Source organism: Engraulis encrasicolus, chromosome 13 (genome assembly GCF_034702125.1).
Source record: "Engraulis encrasicolus isolate BLACKSEA-1 chromosome 13, IST_EnEncr_1.0, whole genome shotgun sequence".
In the NCBI taxonomy this organism is placed as follows: Eukaryota; Metazoa; Chordata; class Actinopteri; order Clupeiformes; family Engraulidae; genus Engraulis; species Engraulis encrasicolus.
This window is the reverse complement of record NC_085869.1, coordinates 54789496-54815213: the sequence shown is the minus strand read 5'-3', so window position 1 is coordinate 54815213 and position 25718 is coordinate 54789496. Positions and strand designations below refer to the sequence as shown.

General features: G+C 45.4%; 1 protein-coding gene across 1 annotated transcript in view; it reads left to right on the top strand.

Moving 5' to 3' along the window:
• Positions 1–25718, top strand: part of hecw2a (HECT, C2 and WW domain containing E3 ubiquitin protein ligase 2a) — a 61019-nt gene that overhangs the window by 15829 nt on the left and 19472 nt on the right. Inside the window, exons 6-16 of the mRNA XM_063214318.1 lie at positions 83–222; positions 1005–1105; positions 4193–4497; positions 4882–5436; positions 6769–7150; positions 12191–12292; positions 13041–13191; positions 16550–16650; positions 18328–18443; positions 19203–19388; positions 25410–25544. Of these exons, the coding sequence (XP_063070388.1) occupies positions 83–222; positions 1005–1105; positions 4193–4497; positions 4882–5436; positions 6769–7150; positions 12191–12292; positions 13041–13191; positions 16550–16650; positions 18328–18443; positions 19203–19388; positions 25410–25544 (2274 nt within the window). The remainder of the gene's footprint in view (positions 1–82; positions 223–1004; positions 1106–4192; positions 4498–4881; positions 5437–6768; positions 7151–12190; positions 12293–13040; positions 13192–16549; positions 16651–18327; positions 18444–19202; positions 19389–25409; positions 25545–25718) is intronic.

Sequence of the window (25718 nt, the reverse complement as noted above, 5' to 3'; positions counted from 1 at the left end):
ACACACACACACACACACACACAGAGAGAGAGAAAAAAAACCCATACATCAATTATTGCATTCTTGTTGCTCCTCTTTGCAGAAACACACGTTTGTGGCGATGATGACAGACGTGCTGGTGATCGAGGTGAAAGACAAGTTTGCCAAGAGCCGGCCCATCATCAAGCGCTTCCTGGGCCAGCTGCACATCCCAGTGCAGATCCTAATGGAGAGACAGTCAGGGTAGGTCTCTCTCTCTCTCTCTTTCTACCTCTTTCTACCTCTCTTTCTCTCGCTTTCTTCCTCTCTAGCTCTCATCCTGGTACATGCCATGCATGGGTACCATGGCAACCGTCTCTCTAGCTTCCCGTCTTTCTACCTTTCATCCCATTCGTGGAGACAGTCAAAGTTGGGTGTCATAGCAACTGTCTCTCTTTCTGCCTTCGCTTACTCCCTCTATCTATCCATCTCTCTCTCGCTCTCTGCCCTCCTCTAGTCCCATAGCCTGTGGGCCTTTTCTTTTCTTGTCTCTTCCTAACTTTCTTAGCATCTCTTTCTCTGTGTCTGTACTCTATCTCTTTCTGTCTCTATCTCCTGTCCTCTTTCTTTCTCTTCTTTCACTTTTTTGTCTCTTTTGCTGTCTCTCTCTCTTGCTCTCTCTCTCCTATTTTCATCCTCCAATCTGTTTCCCCTCTCCCTGCTTACACGTGGTGTCATCATGCTGTGCCTGAAAGAGCCCCACATGCCCCAGAAAGAGCCATATAGAAAGAGTGTGTGTGTGCGTGCGTGTGTACGTGCATGCGCGTCTGTGTGCGCACATGAGTGTGTGTGTATGTGTGTGTGTGTGTGTGTGTGTGGTGTGTGTGCGTGTGTGTGTGCGGGCGTGCGTGCGGGCGTGCGTGTTCACCTCTCCGCGCCACACTGGGTTGGTGGTGTTGGAGATGATGGAGGAGCGTGTCTGTCTGTCTCTGTGTGTCTGTGTGCATGCATGCGTGTGTGTGATTGTGTGTGTTTTGTGTCCACAGCACGCAGCCCCTCAGTTTCTCCCTGTGTCGGCGCCTGCCTACGGACCATGTGAGCGGACAGATCCAGTTCAAGGTGGAGGTGACGTCCACTGGTCCCGAGGGTGAGTGCTGCTCTGCAAACAAAAAGAATTGGACGCAGAAACGATAACTCTGGCCTACAAAGGCAAAGTTCAGTAACTACATATTTTGTCAAAATTGAGTTGAAAATGGTCTTCCTTACACCTTCTTTATCTTGTGACAAAGCCTTATGGTGCAAATGGGAGACGTACGTCCAATGGACGATTTGTATAAGACGTTTTGTTCATGCCCATAAGACGTTTCGTTCAACCCATAAAAACGTTTCGTTCAACTGAGCAGACGTGTCATTCAGGCTATATTCTGCTGAACTTTTGTATTATTTGTATTATCCTTAAACTTAAGGTAATGTAACTCAGTCCAAATGTCTCCCGTTTTTAGAAATATTGCTGTGCCATATTTGATGCAACTACAATATCCAACCTAATACCAAGGCTTTGAAGTCAATTTTCTCAGTTTCAATGTTGGCATCGTTACTGCACTTTCCCTTTGTAGAGCAGAATTCACAGCACACTGTTGGACATAGATTTGCTGTTTTTATGTACCCCAAAATGTATCCTCTGGTTTCTGGATTACCTACTATGACTGCATTTCACACCTGGAAACTGGCTGTGCATAGGCGGTTTATACTTTGAGCAAATAACTATGTTGCCATATACCAATGTAAAGTTGTAACATTGACATGATAATGATAAGTGTTTGAGTCTCTCAGCTCTGCTCTACAAAGGCCAATAATTGGATGTTGCAAACAGATTAAAAGTTTTAACATGAGCTGATTATGATAAGAAGACAAGTCTCTCTGTTCTCTATAAACGGCAACCAGGGCTGGACAGGTAATCTGCTATACAGGGCATTTCCCCAGTGGGCAGGTAGTCATCAGGGGCCTATGCTTTTGTTTTGTCTTTTTTGTTTTGTTTGTTTCAAATTTTCTCTTAGAGAACGGCCCACAATTTAGAAAGGGGGCGGCCCATCGCTGCATCCTCAATCTACAGTGGATTGAGCCCATCATAATTGTAGTATGGGGGTGGGGATGAGGGGCTCGTCTAGGCCAGCAATGCCTGGTGCAATTTGTGGTCCCAGCCAGTGTTGCCAATGTAGTAACTTTGTCGCTAGACGTCCTTGGTGACTAAAAACCTCATCTATCGACTTTTTGGTGCATCTGGCGACTTTTTGGTGCATCTGGTGACTTTTAAAAATGTGCATTTTCAATGACAAAATCATTGCTTTTCAACGTAATTGTGACTCTGTGCTACGTCAGAAGCATTTCCCACAGTTAAGCAGTGCTGCAGATTAGCTCTGATCTCTAAACAGTAGCTAACACTGCCCATTGGTACTGAGAACGAAGGCATTTGGGCAAGTTTTCTAGGGATCAGCGTGTCGTGTGTGACGCTGTGACGTAATACGTAACGGCATGACGTCATCTAGCGACTTTTCAGCCAGCCAATAGCGACTTTGGCTGATTTTTTTTTTTGGGCAACACTGGTCTCAGTGCAGCCCTGGCCCCTGGCAGCATCTGGCCATGACTGTGTGTGTCTTACTGCAGCTACTGCAGCTCAGGTTGGATGCGACCTCCTTAGGACACGAGGATGAATCTCTTGGGACAGATTGTACATCCAGAGTGCAGTAACTACCACACATTGAAAGTGGGAAAAGAATGCTTGCTGCCAAACCAACTTGGCAACCTTTTCATCCTTTACTGTATGTGTTCAGAAGTCTAGAGAGGGTAGCCTATACACCTTGAAAAAGTTTTCTTTACAGGTGCAGATAACCCAAAAGCAATCACTTTTAGGCAGTTGAAAAGCTTTTCCAAAGTCTAAATGTGTTCAGAAGTAAAACAAAACAAAAAAAAGCCTTTGGTCTCATGTGCTCATTAGGATCACATTATTGGATCAAAATTGTGTCAGGTTTTTAGCTTTCTTGAATTGTCTTGGCTCTTCTATACAAAAGGCAAACTGCAGAGCCCAGGTTGAGAAACACTACTGTAACTGCCCTACAAGGCCAAAACGCAGATACTTATGATTGTGAGTTGCTTAGCACCTCTTGGGGTGTGGCCAATGTCCACTAGCCAGGCCGTGCCCTCCTATTGACGCAATACCTTCAGCGTTGCTTCTAGTCAGGCCAAGAGCAATTCAAATATTGTTTCTGAGCTCCCGAAAAATCAGGAACTCCTCCCACTTTGACAGGAAGCATGCAACCATTAGCAAACCAAGGGAGGTGGGTTGACCATGCCGTTTGGGAAATGTTAATTGTTATGCTCTTGGTCAGACCAAGTCTCGAAAAGATTTGGAAGTCGATGATAATCAGGCTAACTGCCCACTATTTGTTTGTTTTAATTTGTTTTAATTATCCCACTGGACATGCAACACCCAGGGTGCCTAAGTGCAGCCAACTGGCATGAGTGTGATTCTCTGAGGGGACATGTTGTGCTTGTGGTGTGAGGGGAGCACGGAAGGGAGCTTACCTTAGCCCTATAAAGGTGACCTTTACAGTAATTACAGTATGCAAACACCGGAAATGTATTTTCAATGTTGTTCTCCTGCCCGATCAAAGACTATTGGTGGGGAAATACTGCGTTGGCGCTTGAAGAGCCCAGGTAGATATGGAAATGAGGCGCTGGCCACTTTAAGTTCATCTTGGAAATGTAAGCACCAAAGCCACTGGACGCTTGCCGCCCATGCTCAGCAGTGCATTTGTATATTATTTCATGTTTCTTTTCATTTTGTATTTCTATATACAGACTGGCATACAGCACAACACAACTTCTGTTCTACATGGAAGATTGGAGAGCTTAGCTGAAAAAAACTGAAAGGGCTTACATGCAAAGATCTGGACAAACAATGCACAGTAATTCTAGGGGATATGGTAAAAAAAGAAGTATAAGCATGATTGACCATGATTAGTCAATATTCCATGTGCTATCAATTAAGCCACAAATGGGCTTCTGACCTAATCCAACTGCACTATATTTGCCTAAAATTACCATTTCATTTCTATTATTCTATTCTATTATTATATTGTTCTATTACTTGTAGTTAAGCTTCTTCATAAAAGGTCTATACTATTTTGCATCCCATCTTCCTCATATCTGCATTTTCCTACCTCCAATCCTGTAGGGGTCTCTGCCGAGTCTCTCCTGGTAGCCTCGGCCATGAACGGCGCTCCGGGCACCCCGTCTGATGATGAGGACCTGCCGCACCCGCTCCCCATGTCCCTGCCCTCCACCTCCTCCCATCACCACCACCACTATTCCCACCACCACCAACACCACCACCACCAGCAGCAGCACCAGGTGCACTCCCCGACCGGCTCCCAGGGCTCTCCCAGGAACAGCGACCCCGGCGTCATCACCCCTCCAGACAGGGAGCGGGACTTCATCATGGTCTGTGACGACTCTCCCTCCTCGCCCGACCTGCTCCAGGTAGAATGGAATGGAATTGCAACAGAAACTGAAATGGAATAGAATGGAATGTTGAATAGAAAAGAATAGAATGGAATGGATTAGAACAGAATACTGTAAAATAGAACAGAACAGAATAGAGCAGAATAGAATAGAATAGAACAGAACAGAATAGAACCGAATGACATCTGCTACTAAAAAACGTCAATGACCCTACTATATTATGATTATGATTACGATTTTGATGATTATGATGATGATGATTATTATTAGATTATTTAATAACTACATTTTGTATGTTTGAATTTAAGAGAAAAGCAAATCGTATCAAACAACTCAACACTACTATTATTATTATTAGTATTATTATTATTATTATTATTATTATTATTATTATTATTGCAGGGCTCCTTCAGTGAGCAGCTGGATGCCATCGAGGCCCCCAAGGGCCCCGGCGAGAGGCCCCTGGGTGCCGCCATGCCCAAACTGTGCTCCAGCTTCCCCACGCACACGCGCCTCAGCGCCATGCTGCACATCGACTCGGACGAGGACGAGGACCGCTCCACGGCCAACGACACCACCCCGCCCTCCGTGATCAATGGCAGCCCGCGCCTCTTGCCGCCCCCCTCCGTCCCACGCGGGCCCCCCGAGGAGACCGAGGAGGAGGAGGAGGAGGTGGACTCGTGCAGGGAGGCGTACGAGACTGAAGTGGAAGGGTTGGAGATGATCAGGATAGGCGGCCCGCGGGACGATGGCTTGGACATGGCCAGGACCCCTCTGCCCACGGTGGTGGGAGATGACGTGCCCAACTCGCTGGCTCCGGAGGTCGGCACGGCCACACTGAGGGACGGCCAGGAGGAGCAGGAGGACCAGGGAGGACCCAGCGAGGACCAGAGCACCGAGGTGGACGTGTCCTCAATGGCCACCGACAGCTGCCCCGTCAACGCGTCCGGGAACGAGGTTGGTTTGTTTCCTCAATTAATTTAACAGTACGACAATATTGCCTGTAGGTGCTGCTGGTAGAAACAGATGAATTGCTTTATTACATACTTAATCAAATCTGTAATATGCTGTACTTGTAATATCTAAGAATAAAGGTTCTCCATGGCCACGGACAGCTGCCGCTTTTCCGCGTCTGGGAAAGAGGTTAATTTATTGGTCAGGTGTCTTAGTCGTGGTGTCTCGATCTCACAACCGCACAGCAAACCTCTGATATGGAATGGTGGTGTGATAACAAGTGAGCTACTGAGCTAAAGGCCAGACCCCTAGCTCAGTTCGAACAGGAGGGAGGTTTATTGAGCGAGGCGGGCAAACATGGCCCAGGGCCCTCCCATATTGGTGGTGGGGAGGACCATATTGAGACCTTGGCAAGCCGTATGATGTGACCTATCATTGTCTTTACCCATGGGCCCAGTGTGCAATTGTTCTACAGGTGGGGGTTAACTAGCATTCTACTGCCCAACTCTGCTATTGGTGTCGAGAGCAGATGTGCAAAGGGCTTTAGACTGACATTTTTTATGCCACTCAACACACTGTAGTGTGCACTTGAAATGAAATGTGATTGCCATGGCTTACTGTTGAAGACTGTTACTAGTAGGAAAAATATCACAGCAAAAGCTGCTGGTAGGATCACATGAATTGTGTCGTATATACAGTACAATACAAGTACAGCCCTGCCCCATCTCTCTCTCCCACTCTTCCTGTCATTCTCTGGACTCAAGTAACAAAGACACAAAAGTCCTTGATGTTTGTGGTGTTTCCCTCTAGTTTTAACACATTGCCATATCATACTGTGTCCTTGGTATAATTATTGGGTTGATGTTAGATGATAAGGTTATTGTACACCCACTGAGAGAATGTCTTGCTTCTAGACTTATATAGCCACAACACAACAGTCTGCATCTGGAAACGAGCTTGGTTTGTTGTATTGCTGTCTTAATTGAATTGTAGTTAATCAAATTGTCCCCTTGTAGCAAGAGTGATTAGTCTGTGCTTTTCTCGCAGTGTGTTTTTATCGGCCCCTGATTAGGGGATTAGACCTGACCCCCTCAGAGCATCTGAAGACCATTAATGTTAATGAGGTTTCCTGGAAGTAAGGGATACATTTAACATGGTGTATAGTGTGTAGAATTATGTCGATAGCTTGAAAAATGTTTCATGTGAGATGCATTTGCAACGTCCTCTATGCGGTAACAATTAACCGTGACTTTTTGATGCATTTGGTATGAGAAAAATAATTAACCAAATAAATAAACCAAGGATAAAAATCATATTTTTTAAATTCCAACACAGGACATGCAAGAGAGTGAGGAGGGGGCAGAGACGGCCATCGACCCTGGGGGAGGAGACTCTGAGCAAGCCCCACCCACAGTAGTTGGCGATGGCAGTGATCCAACTGGAGAGCCGCCACCAGCCTCAGAGCCAATCAGAACGCCCGCTCCACCAGCAGCAGCAGCAGTAGCACCTCCCCCTCCGGAGCCTACAGCCAATGAGCCGCAGGAGGAAGAGGAAGAGGAGGAGCCAGAGGAGCCTGACACCGTATCCAGGAGGTGGAGCCTAGAGGCCACGGCGGGCGTGTCCCAGGGAGAGGAGGAAGAGGAGGATCTGATGCCCTCGGTAGAGGGAGGCTCCGTGGACTCGGAGACCTTCGTCACCGACACGGAGACGGAAGGATGTAAGAGCCAATTAGCCTGTCTCGCAATGGCTTCAAATAAGTTCGGTTTCAAAGAGAAACAGAAAACAATGCGGTGTATGTTTATATCTCTGCAACATATATACCTGCTTTGAATACATTGAAATGTTCAGTGTTCAAAGTAGGGATAGTAGCAATTAATCAATTAATCGACTTTAGTCGATTAAAAGGTTAATTGATTTAAAAAATGCAAATAATAGCCAACTCGACTGTCAAGAGACCCAGGTGACATGGGCATGATGAAGTGTATGTGAAGAAGAGTGTGAAGAGGTGGAACATTTCAATCACCTTTGGATTAAAGAATATAAACAGAATTTAATTTAAATGTAGCATTTTATTTATTTTTTATGTTAATTTTCAGATTTAATCTGGGCTTTTTTGGGAGGGGAAAACACTGCTTATCAATTAATCGTAAATCGACCGATAAGGTCAATCAACTGACAATTAATTAATGAATCAATAATTTGCATCCCTAGTTGAAAAATGTCTGTCGTCGTCACATGAAAGGGGCCCATTAGTGAGATGCAATAGGAATGTTGATATGGTGGCTGTATGTTGTAACTGCTGCTGCTTCTGCCTCTGCTGCTTGTGAATCCAAACATTTACTGCACACTCAGCATTTTTAATAGCTAGGTATGCATTTTCCTGTGCTTTCAAGTATTTTGGGGCATTTCAAACTAATGGCCAAGTAACCGCACAGTCATTGGTCATTCATAATAAGCAGTAGTAAACAAAGACCAGTGGTACAACTTGCACCGGTATTTCTGTACCATGCTAGTATTTACCAGACTGCGTGTTGTTTTCCTACTGTTGATCAACATTGGGATGGCTAGGACAAATGATTGGGACTGAATTGTGAATTGCGATTGTTCATTGGCAGCTCGTAGAGAGCAGATGAATAAAGAAATACATCTGCTTAATGTACAAAAACACAAAAACACTTTATTTTACAGTTTGCATGTTAGCCACTAATGCAGTACTTGCCCAACATTCTGTGAAAGTGACTTGTAAGACTCATAGGTGTTAAGCAAACGAATCAATCATTTGTTAGGCGTGTATTCATAAACTGCTTGTTCAATGCCAATAAGTCCTTTATTATTGATCATAGTATGGACCTATGACCCTTGATTTTGCTTATGTCTTATGTCACTTACAGACAGTAAGCATGTGTTAGTGTGGCTAACGTGAACTCTAAGTGTTAATTAAGAAATTCAAAAGTTACGTGCAAGCAATTACTAAACAGTACTTGTAAGTTTCGAGTTGTACTGTGTCATGTTCTTGGGTGGGGCTGAATGTTATGCGTCTGTGTTTCCTGTTGTTTGATTGGCTGCTGCTGAGTGCAGATGAATGGCCACAACCACAGTCATTCATACATAATACCAGGGCTTGACATTAACTTTTCACTTGCCGGCCACCATGGCTAGTGGTTTCCCTGAGTCACTAGCCATTCAGTTATTCTACTAGCCACAAACGTGGTATTGTTTTATTTCTATATCATGACGCTGTACATCTAACCTCAGAAGATGAGGTGCTAAAGCAGGAAGAAGATGAGTGCACAGCTTTCTACATTGAATCAAACAATCTAATCAAACAAAGAGAAACTTAGTAACTGAGCTTTTTCTTGAACTTCAATACAAATAATTGATACACACAGGGCAAAGTGCAGAATATAAGCTATTCATATAAGCTATGAAAAGCGACTGATATGTTACACTAGAGGATAAGCTACCTGCCAAATTGGCTAGTAACACTGAAATTATTACCAGCCACAGTCAAGTTTTACCAGCATTTGGCCGGTTTGCAGGTGCCAGTGTCAAGCCCTGCATGATACACTGTAAAGTAAAAAAAAATCTTGTCAATCTCAATTTAATTAAAAATCATCTAATAACTAGTACGTTTTAGCTGGAATTTTAGAACTAGAAATTAGACTATTCATACTTGTTTGAAGACATTTGTCCGTGGGGCAATATTTGCTTATAACAGGTAAAAATATCTTGCCCCTCGGACAAATGTCTTAAAACAAGTATGAATAGTCTAATTTCTAGTTCTATGTTCTAGATAAAAAAATATTAGATATTAAATTAAGATTGACTAAATGTTTTTAACTTCAAACTAGAAAAATAAGCTTGCTAAGATTTCCTTTTTTGCAGTGTAGGAAACAAAGAAAGCGCTACTGTTTTTTAGTCTGGGGGAATTCTGTCGCTGTGTTTACTGTTGTTTTGATTGACAGCTCTTAGAGCGCAGGTGAAGGATCACCTGTACAGGTCTTTGGACATTCATAAATAACAGTAAACAACCAAAACGCTACCAGTAGTGCTACTGTAGGTGTGTAAGTGTGGCTGAATATTAATCCAATTATACTATACTATAGGGCCTACTATACTATACTATACTATACTATACTATACTATACTATACTATACTATACTATAGTATACTATACTATACTATACTATACTATACTATACTATACTATGCTATGCTATGCCATACTATAATATACTATACTATACTGTGCTATACTTGTATATACACTAGGGTGCATCAGTTGCCCCCTATGAAAAGATATCGCCTTGGCCCTATAGTAAAAATGTTCTACACCCAGTAAAAACACACTGTGTAAAATATTTTGAAATTTGGATGAAGTCTACCGGGGCCACCAGCCCCCTGAAAATAGAAAATAATGGTGATAGTCAGAATCTTGGAATAGAAATGGACATTTTTGGTGCATAAAGCTACCCAATAAAAACATATTGTCTTGGCTGTGTGATAAAAATGTTCTATGCACAGTAAAATCACTCTGTGTAAAATATGTTGAAATTTAGATGAATTCTACCGGGTCCACCAGGCCCATGAAAATACAAAATAATGGTGATGGTGATGGGCAACCTGGATTTCAAAGCTGAAGTCCAGTGCCACATATTCCAAATGACATACCTAGTGTTACCTTTCCAGTTAGGGCATTTGGACAGGTAAAACCAGGTAATTTGAAATCTGTGGCACTGGATTGTAGCTTTTGAATCTAGGTCTGCCATTGTCTTAACCCCTTAAGACGCGGCTTTATGAATTTGTTGTTACCAGTATGGTAATGACCAAGTCGTGGTGCATTACTAAAGGGCCTGTGTAGTGTCATAGTATCGTAGTGCTATGGTAGTTACATTTAAATGACTATTACAGTGTGCCACTGGAGGTACAGCGCGCATTAAGGGGTTAAAACAGAGGTGGACAAACCGCGTGACACATTTGCCCCAGCCAATATAATGAACCAGCTGAGCCTAATTACCACTTAAGCCAGGTTGATGAGGTAATTAGTGAAATCACCTGTATTGGGAGCACAAACAGAAGGAATATCTAAGCAGGTTGTGTATTCAGTCGATCCACTTACACAGACTTCAGTCTCAGGACAGACTGATGGTCAAACTGCTATATTTAGGCAAATTCGCTCTTTTGCAACACAATATCAAGTCCTTGCTGCCTTGGACCACTGCTAGTATCAAGCAAGAGATTGCAAAGCTGCATGACTGTTATATTTGTGTGTTTCACCTGTGGGCCTACAATTCATGGAGGAACATCTGTACTAAAGCTGTGAATCTGACTTGGAATGCCTAGGCTACAAGGCAGTCAATACAACTGTATTGAAGAGTGCCATTACTTCTTTATCCCATCGCCTGTGGTAGTATTTCACTTTACTCCATCAGATGAGTACCATAACTTACCTGAGAGGCCCTTGGCAATGGACTCTGGACCTGGTGATACCCATGACATACCTAGAAGCCACTTAAGTACAGGTTTTGGGAAGCCACTCTTTCCAACATCACATACAGTTGCATTGTATGTACTCTAGTCATTCCAAGGAGCATTCACAGCTTTAGTACAGATGTTCCACCAGGTATTAACAGCTATCTGTACAATCCTGTAGGCCCACAGGTGAAGCACACAAAAGTCATACAACTTCGCAATCTCTTACTTGATACTGGCAGTGGGTCAGCTGGTTCATTATATTGGCTATATTTGGAATATGTGGCACTGGACTTTGGAATCCAGGTTGCCCATCACTATCGCCATTGTTTTGTATTTTCATGGGCCTGGTGGACCCAGTAGAATTAATCTAAATTTCAACACATTTTCCACAGAGTGATTTTACTGTGCATAGAACATGTTTTTTATCACACAGCTGAGGCAATATGTTTTTATTGGGTAGCTTTATGCAGCAAAATCTCCATTTCTATTCAGGGCTGGACTGAGCGATAAATAGGGCCCGGGCACTTTTGGATTTAAGGGGGCCCCCTCATTAGTATTAGTGCCGGAGAACTGACTCACCAGTGGGCCCTGCACACTCATGGGCCCCTATTTTCAGTAATGTAAAAAAAAAAAAAATGGGGTTCCACGAGGGTGCGGAGCTCACCGGGAAATGCCCGCCATGCCAGATGGCCAGTCCAGTCCTGTTTCTATCCAAGATTTTGACTATCACCATTATTTTCTATTTTCATGGGGCTGGTGCCCCGTAGACTTCATCCAAATTTCAACATATTTTACACAGAGTGATGTTACTGTGCATAGAACATTTTTATCACACAGCCGAGACAATATGTTTTTATTGGGTAGCTTTATGCAGCAAAATGTCCATTTCTATTCCAAGATTTTGACTATCACCATTATTTTCTATTTTCATGGGGCTGGTGGCCCCGGTAGACTTCATCCAAATTTCAAAATATTTTACACAGTGTGTTTTTACTGGGTGTAGAACATTTTTACTATAGGGCCAAGGCGATATCTTTTCATAGGGGGCAACTGATGCACCCTAATATACAATGTAGTATACTTATGAGCCAACAATACTCATAAGTTACAAGTTGTAATGAATATGCTACGTGCTTGTTCTTCAGCATGGCTGAAAGGTATGCTCCTGGGTGTCCTGTTTTTTGTCTTCCCTTGACAGCTCGTAGAGCACAGGTGAATGGCCACCAACGTAGTCATCGGTCATTCATCAATAAATGTTATGCTCCTGTGTTTGATTGGCAGCTCCCAGAGCGCAGGTGAATGGCCACCAGCATGTGGGCTCCCTCCCCTCCGTCAGGCAGGACATCCACCGCTACCAGAGGGTCGATGAGCCTCTGCCGCCTAGTGAGTGTGTGTGTTCGTTCGTCCGTGCATCTCTGTGGGTTTGGGCTTTAGTACTGAGAATTGCATTAAAGGTGGAGTTTAAAACCAGAGCATTCAAATACACACAGAACGCATGTATCCAGTTTTTCCTTCATTATGATGATGTCATACAGTTGAAAAGAGAAATACACATACAATCAGAAAGGAAATTTAGAAACGACAGAAATCTGACTTTCGCTGTTTTTCAGATACCATTGGAAAATCACAGGCTTGACCTTTAATGTGTACTTGTGCAGCATGTGATGTTAAATACTCATTCATATGTATGCAGTGTGTGCATACATATACTATAGTATGTAAATGTGCCTTTATCTGTGTATCCTTGTGCAAATAAAGATTAATACGCTGTTAATCTTTACCGGTGCTTACATTTCCCATAGATTCATTTAAATTAAGTGTAAATTAAGTGTAATATATCCATCCTGCATGAAGTGAATACCCATTGTAAAAACATGGTTATTAATAAAAACACTAACTACCTTTGTTATTTGCATCCCAGGAGACCTGCATCAACAACACACTACACAGTAAAATATTGCGGTGTAAATTCAACACTAGAAAGTGGATTTAAATTATGGTCCGAGTACTCTCTAAGTGTTGAATTAGAACTGCATTGTTTACTTTTGTTACTCTGTAACATTACAGATAGCATGTGTGTTTACTATGGTCGTGTCTTGTTTGTGTGCTTGTGTGTGTGTATTGTTTACAGACTGGGAGGCGCGCATCGACAGCCACGGCCGCATTTTCTTCGTGGACCACGTGAACCGCACCACCACCTGGCAGCGACCCACGGGGCCCCCGGCCCCCCAGGGCCTCACGCGCTCCAGCTCCATCCAGCAGATGGAGCAGCTCAACCGCAGGTCAGGGGCCCCCTGCACTCACTCACCCACCCATCATATCAGGCAGCTATCACATAATGTACAAACGTTTGTAGCTGTTACTCACTGGTACTGGACAAAAAACAAAAAGGTCGGCGTCTGTGCCACCTGTGTATTGCTTGGTGCATCCTCTCCCAAAAAGTTCTGTTGCTCCAGTTCTAACCTCTGACTTCTGTTGTAAATTTTCGGCTACGATACACATTTTTTCACACAAGCCTTGTGTGTACCTCCAAAGATTCATAATAGACAGTCTCTGGCTCCTCCTTTTTTCATTACGTCAAGTACTCATTGGTACTGCACAGCGTAGGTTGGCTGAGCTAGAGGCTCCAGCCAGAGTTACTCAGTTACCCACTCCCAGGTGCAGAGGTGTCAAAAGTAAAAGTAAAAGTGAATTTGTAGTGTAAGTACAACACTAGCCCATGATATTACATAGCAGTTACACTGGTTAATCCATTGTACCAAACGAGGTGGCTAGACTTTGTTGTTACTGAAAACCACTAAAAACCTAACAAGCACCACAAACAATAACCCACCACAAAGTTGATCCAACCAACCAGCACAGCATTAGCTATTCACAAGACAAGTACACAGGTCCTCTGGTTACTCAAATAAGTTAGTTGTGTTGGAAGGATTTTTTTTCTTTTGATACCTCTGTCCAGTTGGCCCCAACTCATTGGTACAGCACAGCACAGGGTGGTGAAGGTAGAGCATAGCAACATAGCATAGCTACCCCTGACTGACACATGTTTTGCAGACACAGTAGTTGTCCCTCAGCCACCCAGTGCAGAACAGAGCATGGGGTGGGGTTAAAGTTCAAGTGCAGCTACAGCCACAGACTGCCTGCCTCATTGTACACACGTCCAGTGCTTTAGTTATCACTGGCATGGACCAGTACATACAGTAGCAGTTTAAGTACAGTTACTGTACAGCTAAAGACTGACAGCTTTGACTGGGCCAAGAACAAAGTCAGCTGAAAAGGCCCCCAACCTAATACTGAATGTAATGAGGACCCAATTCTGGGCCCCTTTGTTGGGCCAGATACATTCTGGGCCCCCTGTCTCCGTTGGGCCAGATACAACTGACCCCTTTGTCCCCTTCCCTGCTGATACACACAGTACCTCAGGGCCTCACACGCTCCAGCTCTATCCAGCAGATGGAGCAGCTCAACCACAGGTCAGGGCCCCCTCCAGTCACTCTCCCATCAGCCAGCTACACAGACTTGACTGACACACTCACTTTACCTCAGTAATCAAGGCATAGCCAGTGTAAAATGCAGTGTGTAAGACATAGAGAGTCAAATAAACAATTGATATCACAGAGTACTCTCTAAGTGTTGAATTAACACTGTGTTTCTATTGTGTAGTGCAACACAGGCTGGTTAGAGTTTAAAGCGCCGACACGGCAACAGACTGCCTGCCTCACTGAATACAGTTCTAGCCGTCATCGCAAAGCGCAGTATAGGGTGTTTACAGATTGCCTGACACATACTTACACATTTTGCTGCACAGACAAGGCAACTATATTTGTACCGTGGGTTTTATACACAGAGCCATAGGTCCCCTGGGCCAAATGAAAGTAGGTAAAGGTTAACAGTTGTCAAGGCTTGTGTTTAGACAGACCTATCCCACCACCGGTCAGAACTCCCTCCATCACCCATCAGTCAGCCATCACTCAGCCATCACTCAACCATCACTGCAATAGTATGACACAGGGTTGTTAAAGCACAGTCACAGTCACAGCTACAGCAGCAGTCTTCCTGCCTCACTCTACAGTACACATTTTCATTACTCCGACTGTCGTTAAACTTGGATTTTGTCCGCACACCTCAGCTGGCAGGTGCGTCGGAGATGGCCCATGGGTCACTCAGCAGACAACTTGAAGAAACTCCAGCACACTGACCATTTCGCTGTTTTTCTTTAATGAACGTTTCGGTACTAGACCTTCATCAGGCAATCATCAGGCAATTACTCCGACTGTCACCAGCAGGACCACTGACCACTCTGGCTTTGCCCTGGATCAAAGTCATTTGAAAGCCCCCCACCCCCACCCACCCAATACAAACCATGTAATGAGGACCCAATTCTGGGGGCCCCTCTCTCCCCTGGGCCTGGAACAACCGACCCGTCTGACACCTCCCTGTCAGCTTCCCTGCTCACCAGCCTACTACAGGACAGCACATGGTGTTTTAACCCATTGATGCCTGATGTTGCATTGCACAACATTTGCCCTGGTGCCTGGAGCTGCATTACACAACATTCAGGCTCATGAGATTTGAGGCAACTTTATTATAAGTCTCTGTTTCTTTGAGATGAATGAACACATTCTAATGAAAGATGAGGGTCTCAGAAGCAGAGATATTTCGGTTTTTATAGGCTGAGGGCAGCTTTTCTTAAAAAGGGCTCAGACATTCAGCACCCTTTTTTGCAGGTGCCTTAGGCGTCAATGGTTTAAGTATAGCTACAACTGCAGACTGCTTGCCTCATCTTACACACTTTCATTGCTGCAGTACAGCACCCCCTGAGGATACGGTGTGTATAGGCCCGTATATAGAAATAAGCAACACATGAAGTTACGGTAGACACAGATACCTGTCTGACACAGACACATACGGCACACACTTGCAGGCCCAGGAAAACCTCCATGGACCAGAATCATCTTTACCAAACAATGTAATTCAATGCCATTCAATGTGAAAATAAGCTCTCGCAACATTTTAGAGAGCCATAGTAATAAATAAGGGCTCGGGAATTCAAGAATTAGCAATGCTGCAAGAGAGGAGTAACTTCCTGACATTGAGTGTTTTTTATAGTTCTAATTATATGGGGCATTGATGTGGAACGGTGCTTAAACTTCGTGCCAGTATCTTACGTCATGCACTTTCGTCATTCACTGCAGATTCACCCACTGTACAAACTTGCGTTGCTACAGCAGCAGCACTCCCTGGGGATATATGCTCTGCAGAGCCGTATAAGGAAACAAACACAAGCTAATTCACTTTCATTTACTGATGTGTCGATCTCTCTGATCTATTATCTCTCTATCCCTTGTCTCTGTCTGTCTTCTCTCTCTCTCTCTATCAGTCTATCTTCTATCTTCACTTTCCATCTCTCTCTTTATCTCCTCGGTCTTGCTTTGTCTTTTTCTTTATCCCTCTCTGACTCTGACTCTCTCTCTCTATCTCTCTCTTTGCTTGTCTGCCTGTCTGCTTGCCTCACTTTCCCTCCATCTCTCTCTCTCTCTCTCTCTCTCTCTCTCTCTCTCTCTCTCTCTCTCTCTCTCTCTCTCTCTCTCTCTCTCTCTCTCTCTCTCTCTCTCTCTCTCTCTCTCGGCCTAACATCAGGTACCAGAGTATTCGGAGGACCATGACGAATGAGAGGTCAGAGCCAGAGCAGCCGGCTGATCCACCTGAAGATACTGAAATGATGCCCCACGCCGTCTCTGGTAGGCAGACCCCCATAGATATGAACACAAGATACCACACCCTTGTATTGGAATGAATGGCTGAAGTCAGATAGCTGCCATCTTTAAACAGCATATTGCTCCCATCAGTCGGTGACAAGGCAATATGCACATTACCCTTTAGGTGGAGGTTATATCTATAACTGCCCTAAGATGGCGGAGCCCGGGATGAATATGGCTGAATATGGCTTCTAGTGTTCATATGTATGGACAGACCCAGTAAACTCCCCTTGGGCCAAAAGGAAAGCAGTGTTTCCCACAACCCAACACGTAACATTGAGTGGTGTTACCAGGGAAGATTGTGCCAGAATGTGTGTCTATGGATGAATTTGTGGTGCTCCGTTTTTATTCTGTGGTGCTGCACCACAAAATGGTGTATGTGTAGGGAAACCCTGACAAAGTTAACCATGCAGGAAGATAACACCACAGGGGTGCAGGGGTGCATTGTGCTAAGGCACCCTGTACAGTATACGGTCTGGCAATTTCACATGGGGACAGAGGTTCGAATCTGACCAGGGTCACATCCCAAGCTTACACCATCGCTCTCTCCCACTTATCTCCCGTCATAATCTTCACGGTCCTGTTGCAGTAAAGGCTAAACAAGCATCCTAAAAATGTATCTTTTTTAGCCCCTTAGTGCAGAACCTATATAATAACCTTGCTGTCACCAAAATTGTAATGCCTATGTCTTAATCTGTTACTTGAGGCCCTCGGTACTGCCGTTGATGTTTATGTAGTTGAGTATTTTTAGCAAATAGTGAACAGGACTGCCGGCGACCCGGCTACACAGTGATAACATTCATCAGAATAAGATAACAGCGCAGCGGAGGAGTAAATTAGCTCCCAGACACTTGTTGTTTTATGAGACACTGGGGCCGATGAATGTAATATAATGCAATGTAATGTAATGTAATGTAATGCATTGATATGGGGTGGTGTCTATAGTTCATGGCAAAGTGGTTTTGTAGATGAATGGTTTGATGGAAAGTACAAGTTATAAGCTGTTACAAAAAAAGGTGTTATCCCTTTTGACCTTCGTGAAGTACAACTTCTACAAAAGTCTCTTCTAAAGAATGATAAACCTCATCTCCTCTCAACAACTTTTTTCTTGTGCCCTGGTTGAACTCACCATGTGTTATCTAATCCCTACATGTCTGTAGCTTGTACTTACGTCCTCTGTTGTCATTGGCGTTGGATAAAAGTGTCTGCTAAGTGTAATATAATGTAATGTAAAAAAAAGTCCCTTGGACGAAAAGGAGCTTAACCGTGCAATAATAAAAAAAGCCATGCTCCTGCTCGTATGTGTGTAACCCAGCCCTGCACCGATATTGTCGGGCACACTCATTGGCCGCGTCTCCTAATTAAAAATATATCCAGTCAGCTAATTCGGAAGGTGAACTTAGTAGAGTCGATGGCTGCCTTGTAACTCTGGAATCTCCCTATGTAATTACAGTCAATGTCAATGCACTATTTTTAGCCTACTATACAAATGCAAAACAGGCCGCTACTGTCGCTGAAGCTGCGTTGAACTGTATGTCCTATTGGTATTTTCGTTTTTTGCTGTGATGTGATGTGATGTGAACATACTGTATGCTTGTTTGCTTACTTATTTGTTTTGTCTCTCTTTTGTGTTGTTTTTGTTGTTGTTGTTTGTTTCAGAGTACCGGAGGGAAGGTCACTCCAGCTCGCGCTCCCGCCTGGCTCTCCTGCTCCAGTCCCCCGGTGCTAAGTTCCTCTCCAGCCCCGACTTCTTCACTGTGCTGCATTCCAACCCTGTGAGTTCCAGAACCAACACCGTTCCATTCATGATTGCCAGTTGCAAGGGGAGACGGACCATTCGTTCAATGGACATTTTGTTCAATGGACGTGTAGTAGAAGACGAAACCCATGCAGACGTTTTCATCAACCCATGCAGATGAACAGCACAGAGACCAAGCTTTGAATTACGTGATATGGGGGGTGTTTGAATTTAGCTTACGATAGAGGTCCGAGGGGTTGTGGCCTGGGATTTCAGTCAACGTAGGATTGCCATTTGAATGTGCTGTTTACAGTAAGTTGTCCCTAGTGGCTGGATAAGTGTGGCGGCCCATGACTGTTCACAATAGTGAATGGCATTGTGAAAGTAATGAATGTCTTGTTTACAGTAGAAGCTCCCTAGAGGCAGACTGAGAATTTCAGTTGTTGAGGTCACAAGATATTGGTTGGCTCATCTTCTCTTCTCTTCTCTTCTCTTCTCTTCTCTTCTCTTCTCTTCTCTTCTCTTCTCTTCTCTTCTCTTCTCTTCTCTTCTCTTCTCTTCTCTTCTCTTCTCTTCTCTTCTCTTCTCTTCACCTGTCTCTATCTTCGTTTCCCCGCCGCCAATTCAGTTCAGTTCAATTCAGATTTATGGCCTGACAAATGGGTATTGCCAAACCACAAACACAATGAACATGTATTCATGCACAGTTTTGGCATCCATTTATTACATTTATGTCTCTCTCTTTCTCTTTCTGCCCCTCCCTCTATCTGTCATTGTCCCCCTCTCTCTCCCTCAGAGTGCCTACCGCATGTTTACGAGCAACACCTGCCTGAAGCACATGATCAGCAAGGTGCGTCGAGACGCGCACCACTTCGAGCGCTACCAGCACAACCGCGACCTGGTCACCTTCCTCAACCTGTTCACCAACAAGCAGCTGGAGCTGCCCAGGGGCTGGGAGATGAAGCACGACCATACCGGCAAGGTCTGACTAGCTGACTAGCTGGCCAGAGGCCACTGTCTGTCTTTCTTTCTCTGTCTCCATGTCTGTGTCTCTTTCTATGCCTCTGCCTCTGTCCCTTCTCTGTCTTTCTGTCTCTCTCTCTCTCTCTCTCTCTCCCCCTCTCTCTCTCTCTCTCTCTCTCTCTCTCTCTCTCTCTCTCTCTCTCTCTCTCTCTCTCTGTCTCCACCCCCTCACTATCTTTCTCTCAATCATCTGTCTCTCTTGTCTCCCTCCCCTCTCTTTAGCCTTCTTCTGACAGCAGCCATCCGTTATCTGCATAATGGCTTTCAGTCTGATTGCTAGCCCTCTTATTTCTGGAGACCTGTACTTTTCCGTGCTTTCATTACCTTTCCTGGCATTTTCTTTATAATCTTCATTGTGGACTGGTTTGAGTGGAGTTTCTCCGAACTGCAAACTGGAGACTTGGCTAAACACAGCTGCCTTATTAGTGGAAAATGGTCTTAAGATGAGTGGCGTGTTATGCATCAGAGCCGAGCCAAGCCCAGCCCAGCCAAGCCAGACGAGCTGTGGTGTCTCTGGTGTGAACCTGGAGATCTCTCCAGAGCCCAGTGATGAGGCCAGCAGCTGTGGTCAGGGCCACTGACAGTTTTGGCTGGGCCCAGGACAAAGTCATCTGATAGGGCCCTCCACCCAATGCATTCAATGCAATTAGGACCCAATTATTGCCCCCCACCCCCCCCCACCCCCATCTCCCTGGGCCCAGGACAAATGACCCCTTTGTCCCCCCTTGTCGTAATCCCTGGCTGTGGCTCTCAGCGTCACAGTATTTGGCATCCAGCATCCAGCTCCCATGGCTGCTGGGACTGCAGATGCTAGCCAGTGGGAGCACTAGTGCAGAACTGAAATACATAGCATTAAGCTTCACACATTTATTATCTCTGAAATGTGATTTGTGTAGCCTCGAAATGCACACCCTCTTACGAAAATCAACCAAGGCTTTGCTTTAGTAACCATGGTTCTACCATGGTGTGTCATGGTTACTTTAAGTACTCTGAACCAACCATAATAGTACTATTTTTTTGGTAACCATGAAAAACGTGGTTCCTGACTATGATTTAAGCATCGTTTTACTGTGAAAAAAAAACTAACCATGGATCATGATTATTCATGGTTTTCATGATTGTTTGAGCATGGTTTGTGAAAAGATCACATAGTTGCAAGTTTGAATCCCATCTTTACCATCCATGGCTGAAGTGCCCTTGAGCAAGGCACCTAACCACCACATTGATCCAAGGACTTGGGGCTTTGTCTTAAAGGTTTAAGTCTCTACTATTGTTGATCAAGTAAATAAAAAATGTTTACCGAGTAGTAGGGCTGTCTGGGTATTGGTGCCTGGCCTGCAGACAGGCCTGCAGTAACTTCCATGTGTCCCAACAGAGCACCCAGCTCCCATGGCTGGCTGGGACTGCAGATGCTAAACAGAAGGGACAGCAGGGGTTGCACTGTTAGAATAAGTTATTGCACGTCTGCAGGCACTGTCACAGTATTCACAGACATGACAGTAATGTACGACTGCTTTCCTAGAAAGTTTTTGATTTTTCCTGTGAGGATGTGAATTCTCTTCCCCTCCTCACCGCTTTGTTTACAAACGCGCACGAAGAGCGTTTGCAACAGCAAGCGCGTAAAATGACTCTCTCTCTCTATCGCTCTCTCTCTCTCCCTCCCAGCCTCGGAATCGGAGCAGTCACACACACATACACACACGCATACACACACGCATACAAGACTGATTCTGGACTTTTGAACCATGAAAATGAACTTTGTTGTGTCGGGTTTTGTTGGGGAGAATGTTGTAACTTTGGGGGGAAAAGTTTGGACCGTTTTGGTCGTCGCGGGCGACGCCATTAACCACGAGGCTATTTCATTCATCGCATTTCATATTTCACTCGTTGCCGTTAAAACAGTCCCTCCATAACATCCACAGCATCTAGCGAGGCGCCTGCTAGCATGTTCCACTACCCAACGCACCACCGTTTCCCCGCCAGTCCACTCATTCACTGCGCAAACATTCACCATCCATTCCTCCACTCACCAGTCCACTGCACACACCAGCTCCACCTCCATCCTTCCACAGCGAAAGCGCTTCCGCTGGGAGAGCGCACCTTTTCTGTTGAGGTGAGCTGCCAATCAAACTGTCAGCTTGTCCGCAATCTATTTTGTTTGTTATTTTCGCCCTTTAGTGGTTCATTTGTAATTTTGGTTTTGGTATTATGACATGTCATTGGTGGGGGGATAATGTATATGTATTTTGATATTGTTTTGGCCAATTTTAATATTGTAAATATTATGTGGGGAAATGTGATTGGTTGTTTAGATAGGGGAACCAATGGGATATCAAAGGGCTCTGATTGGTGCAATTTAATGTTAAGGGGTTTTGCTATTTAAGAGTCCCTCATTCTCTGTTTGGGTTAGAGAGGGGCAAGGAGGCTTTCTGTGACGCTGCCTGATGATGTAAGTGCATTACTCTGATTTCCATGCTACATGTTTTGCTGGGCTGTGTTTGCTGTACCGGAGCTAAAAGCCTCCAGCATTTTTGTCAGCATTTCTCAGTACTATTTTTGAATGGACATTTTGCACTTTTGGAACTGAATATTCTTTTTGCCATTTTTGGTGGGATATTTTTGTTGGATTTTTGGACTGTGGATTTTTGCACTTGGACATTGAAAACTACACTGTTAAAAATAAAATACCACCTATACTTTGGATTTCTGACCACCTTGTTTCCGTTTTTCCTCCAATTTCCATGGTTGCCTTACCCCCCACATGGGGGTGACCGCTCACATCCTCACAAGTGGTGTCAGAAGTGGGATGTGGTTCGCCTCTTGAAAGCTGGACAGAAGAGGGAGGAAGAAGAGGTGTCAACGCCAGACGTCGCCAGAGCCGACGCCGCCAACAGGCCAAGAATGGAGAGCCAGAGGTGGACCCAAGAGGAGCTGAGCCACTGGGAGGATGGAGCTACTGAGAGGCAAGTCATCGGTGGAGTCTACGATGAGGTGTCCGATCTCGCAGCACTGCGCCATCTTCTGGAGAGCCAGGCAGACCGGCAGGAGCAGCGCTGGAGGAGCCTTCAGCTACAGATCCACCAGCTGCGGCAGAAAGTGGAGGCTGATCGTCAACCCCCACCTGCACCATCACCAGCAGTTCCAGTTGCTCCAGCACCGGTGGCCACCAGGTCAGCCGTCCCAGAGTCTCCAGTCCCAGTTCCAGTCCCGATGGTGGTGAGAGATGGTCCAGGCCCAGCAGCGGTTCCGGCTCCAACGGCGGCAGTGGTTCCAGTCCCAACTCCATCGGCAGTTGCAGATCCAGTTTCGTCTCCAGCTGAGGTTCCAGTTCCAGCTTCAGCGACGGTGCCAGCAGCTCGGGCTCCAGAGGCGTCAATTTTACCAGTGACTTCGGCACCTGTGCTCCCCGCTGAGTGCACCCACCTCCATGGGCTGTTTATGAAGTGGAGTGGCCCGTCGAAGAAGACTGCCGAAGACGTCACTGAGGTGCTGAAGCTGGAGCAGTTTCTGCGTACCTTGGTCGCCAGTATCACAGATGTGGTGGGAGATTGCAACCCACAGCGGAGTCCCAAGACTTTCCAAATGGACCATGAGAACAGACCAGCAAGCAAAGTTAGGCCTGGAGGTCCGTGGACAAAGCACCAAAGGAACCATCCTGTTCCTGTTCGCAAGCCAGAGGGGGCCGACGACAGCTGCCTTCTACGACCAGAGGAGGAGGCGGTGTGTGCCCTGGGCAAGGAGCGGATAGCACATGTTCCAATGGAGAAGAATGATGGTGGTGAAGCTGCACCTGGACGGAAGGAGCAGCAGAGGGGTCGGCGAAGAAGGTGTTCCCTACCTCAGAGGGGCACCCCAAACACGCGACCCACAGTCGACACCCAGAGGAGGGTGTGTCACTTTTGTGGAAGAGCAGGCCACTTCATCAGAGTGTGCCCGATCAAGCGGGCTAAAGTTAGTGGCCGGTGTGAGTTATCAGCCAGTTCATCGGAGTTCACCGCCAGAGGACCGATGACAGAGGTAATTGTGAACGGCAGGCCAGCAAGGGCCTTGCTGGACACCGGCAGCACCTGGACCCTGGTGCACCCTCTCCTGGTGGAGAGCCACATTGGGGGAAGCATCCGGGTCCGTTGCATTAATGGAGATTTGCATAATTACCCCATTGGAAAGGTCCGCCTTCAGGTAAAGGGTCGGACGTATGATTTAAAAGCAGGCATAGTGGACGGTCTTGGTCAGGATGTGGTGTTGGGCCAAGACGTACCTGTTTTGCAAGAGTTGGTGCAGTCGACACCGTTCAAGAATGCAACTGCTACCAGGTCCCTGGCTAAGGGGACAGCTACGGAAGACACCCCAGAGGTGTGTTGCCTTGGCCTCACTGTAGGCCCGGGTGTGACTAGGCCACAGATGGCCAGTACTGGGGCCAGCATTCGGGCCCATCCTGAGACCAGGAGGGGTGGGGGTTGGCTCGTCTCTCCACCCTGGTTTCGAGACTCATGAAGGGGAGGGAAGTGTGAGGATGTGAATTCTCTTCCCCTCCTCACCGCTTTGTTCACGAACGCGCACGAAGAGCGTTTGCAACAGCAAGCGCGTAAAATGACTCTCTCTCTCTATCGCTCTCTCTCTCTCCCTCCCAGCCTCGGAATCGGAGCAGTCACACACACATACACACACGCATACACACACGCATACAAGACTGATTCTGGACTTTTGAACCATGAAAATGAACTTTGTTGTGTCGGGTTTTGTTGGGGAGAATGTTGTAACTTTGGGGGGAAAAGTTTGGACCGTTTTGGTCGTCGCGGGCGACGCCATTAACCACGAGGCTATTTCATTCATCGCATTTCATATTTCACTCGTTGCCGTTAAAACAGTCCCTCCATAACATCCACAGCATCTAGCGAGGCGCCTGCTAGCATGTTCCACTACCCAACGCACCACCGTTTCCCCGCCAGTCCACTCATTCACTGCGCAAACATTCACCATCCATTCCTCCACTCACCAGTCCACTGCACACACCAGCTCCACCTCCATCCTTCCACAGCGAAAGCGCTTCCGCTGGGAGAGCGCACCTTTTCTGTTGAGGTGAGCTGCCAATCAAACTGTCAGCAATCTATTTTGTTTGTTATTTTCGCCCTTTAGTTGTTAATTTGTAATTTTGGTTTTGGTATTTTGACATGTCATTGGTGGGGGGATAATGTATATGTATTTTGATATTGTTTTGGCCAATTTTAATATTGTAAATATTATGTGGGGAAATGTGATTGGTTGTTTAGATAGGGGAACCAATGGGATATCAAAGGGCTCTGATTGGTGCAATTTAATGTTAAGGGGTTTTGCTATTTAAGAGGCCCTCATTCTCTGTTTGGGTTAGAGAGGGGCAAGGAGGCTTGATGTGAGGCTGCCTGATGATGTAAGTGCATTACTCTGATTTCCATGCTACATGTTTTGCTGGGCTGTGTTTGCTGTACCGGAGCTAAAAGCCTCCAGCATTTTTGTCAGCATTTCTCAGTACTATTTTTGAATGGACATTTTGCACTTTTGGAACTGAATATTCTTTTTGCCATTTTTGGTGGGATATTTTTGTTGGATTTTTGGACTGTGGATTTTTGCACTTGGACATTGAAAACTACACTGTTAAAAATAAAATACCACCTATACTTTGGATTTCTGACCACCTTGTTTCCGTTTTTCCTCCAATTTCCATGGTTGCCTTACCCCCCACATGGGGGTGACCGCTCACATCCTCACAGGCCCATCGTTTGTGAGCACTAGTTGGGAAAATATTTGAACCAAATTTGAACCAAATTAAATAATTTCAAAGTCTTAACAGTCTGTGAATTTTATCAACTCAAAGGGTGAATTGATTGCCATGTTAATAACTTCAATTATTATTATTATTATTATTGTTATTATTATTATTATTATTATTATTGTTATTATTATTCTTAAAAGCCTCTACTTCCTGTTGTCTGCCTCCTCACAGCCCTTCTTCGTGGATCATAACTGTCGCACCACTACCTTCATCGACCCACGGCTCCCCCTGCAGAGCTCCCGCTCCAGCACCCTGCTGGTCCATCGGCAGCACCTCAGCCGGCAGCGCAGCCACAGCGCTGGGGAGGTGAGGAAAACACATGCACGCACACACACACACACACACACACACACACACACACACACACACACACACACACACACACACACACACACACACACACACACACACACACCATGCAGGGCAGGCCACACACACACACCACACACAGCATGCACGACAGACCACACGTATACACTC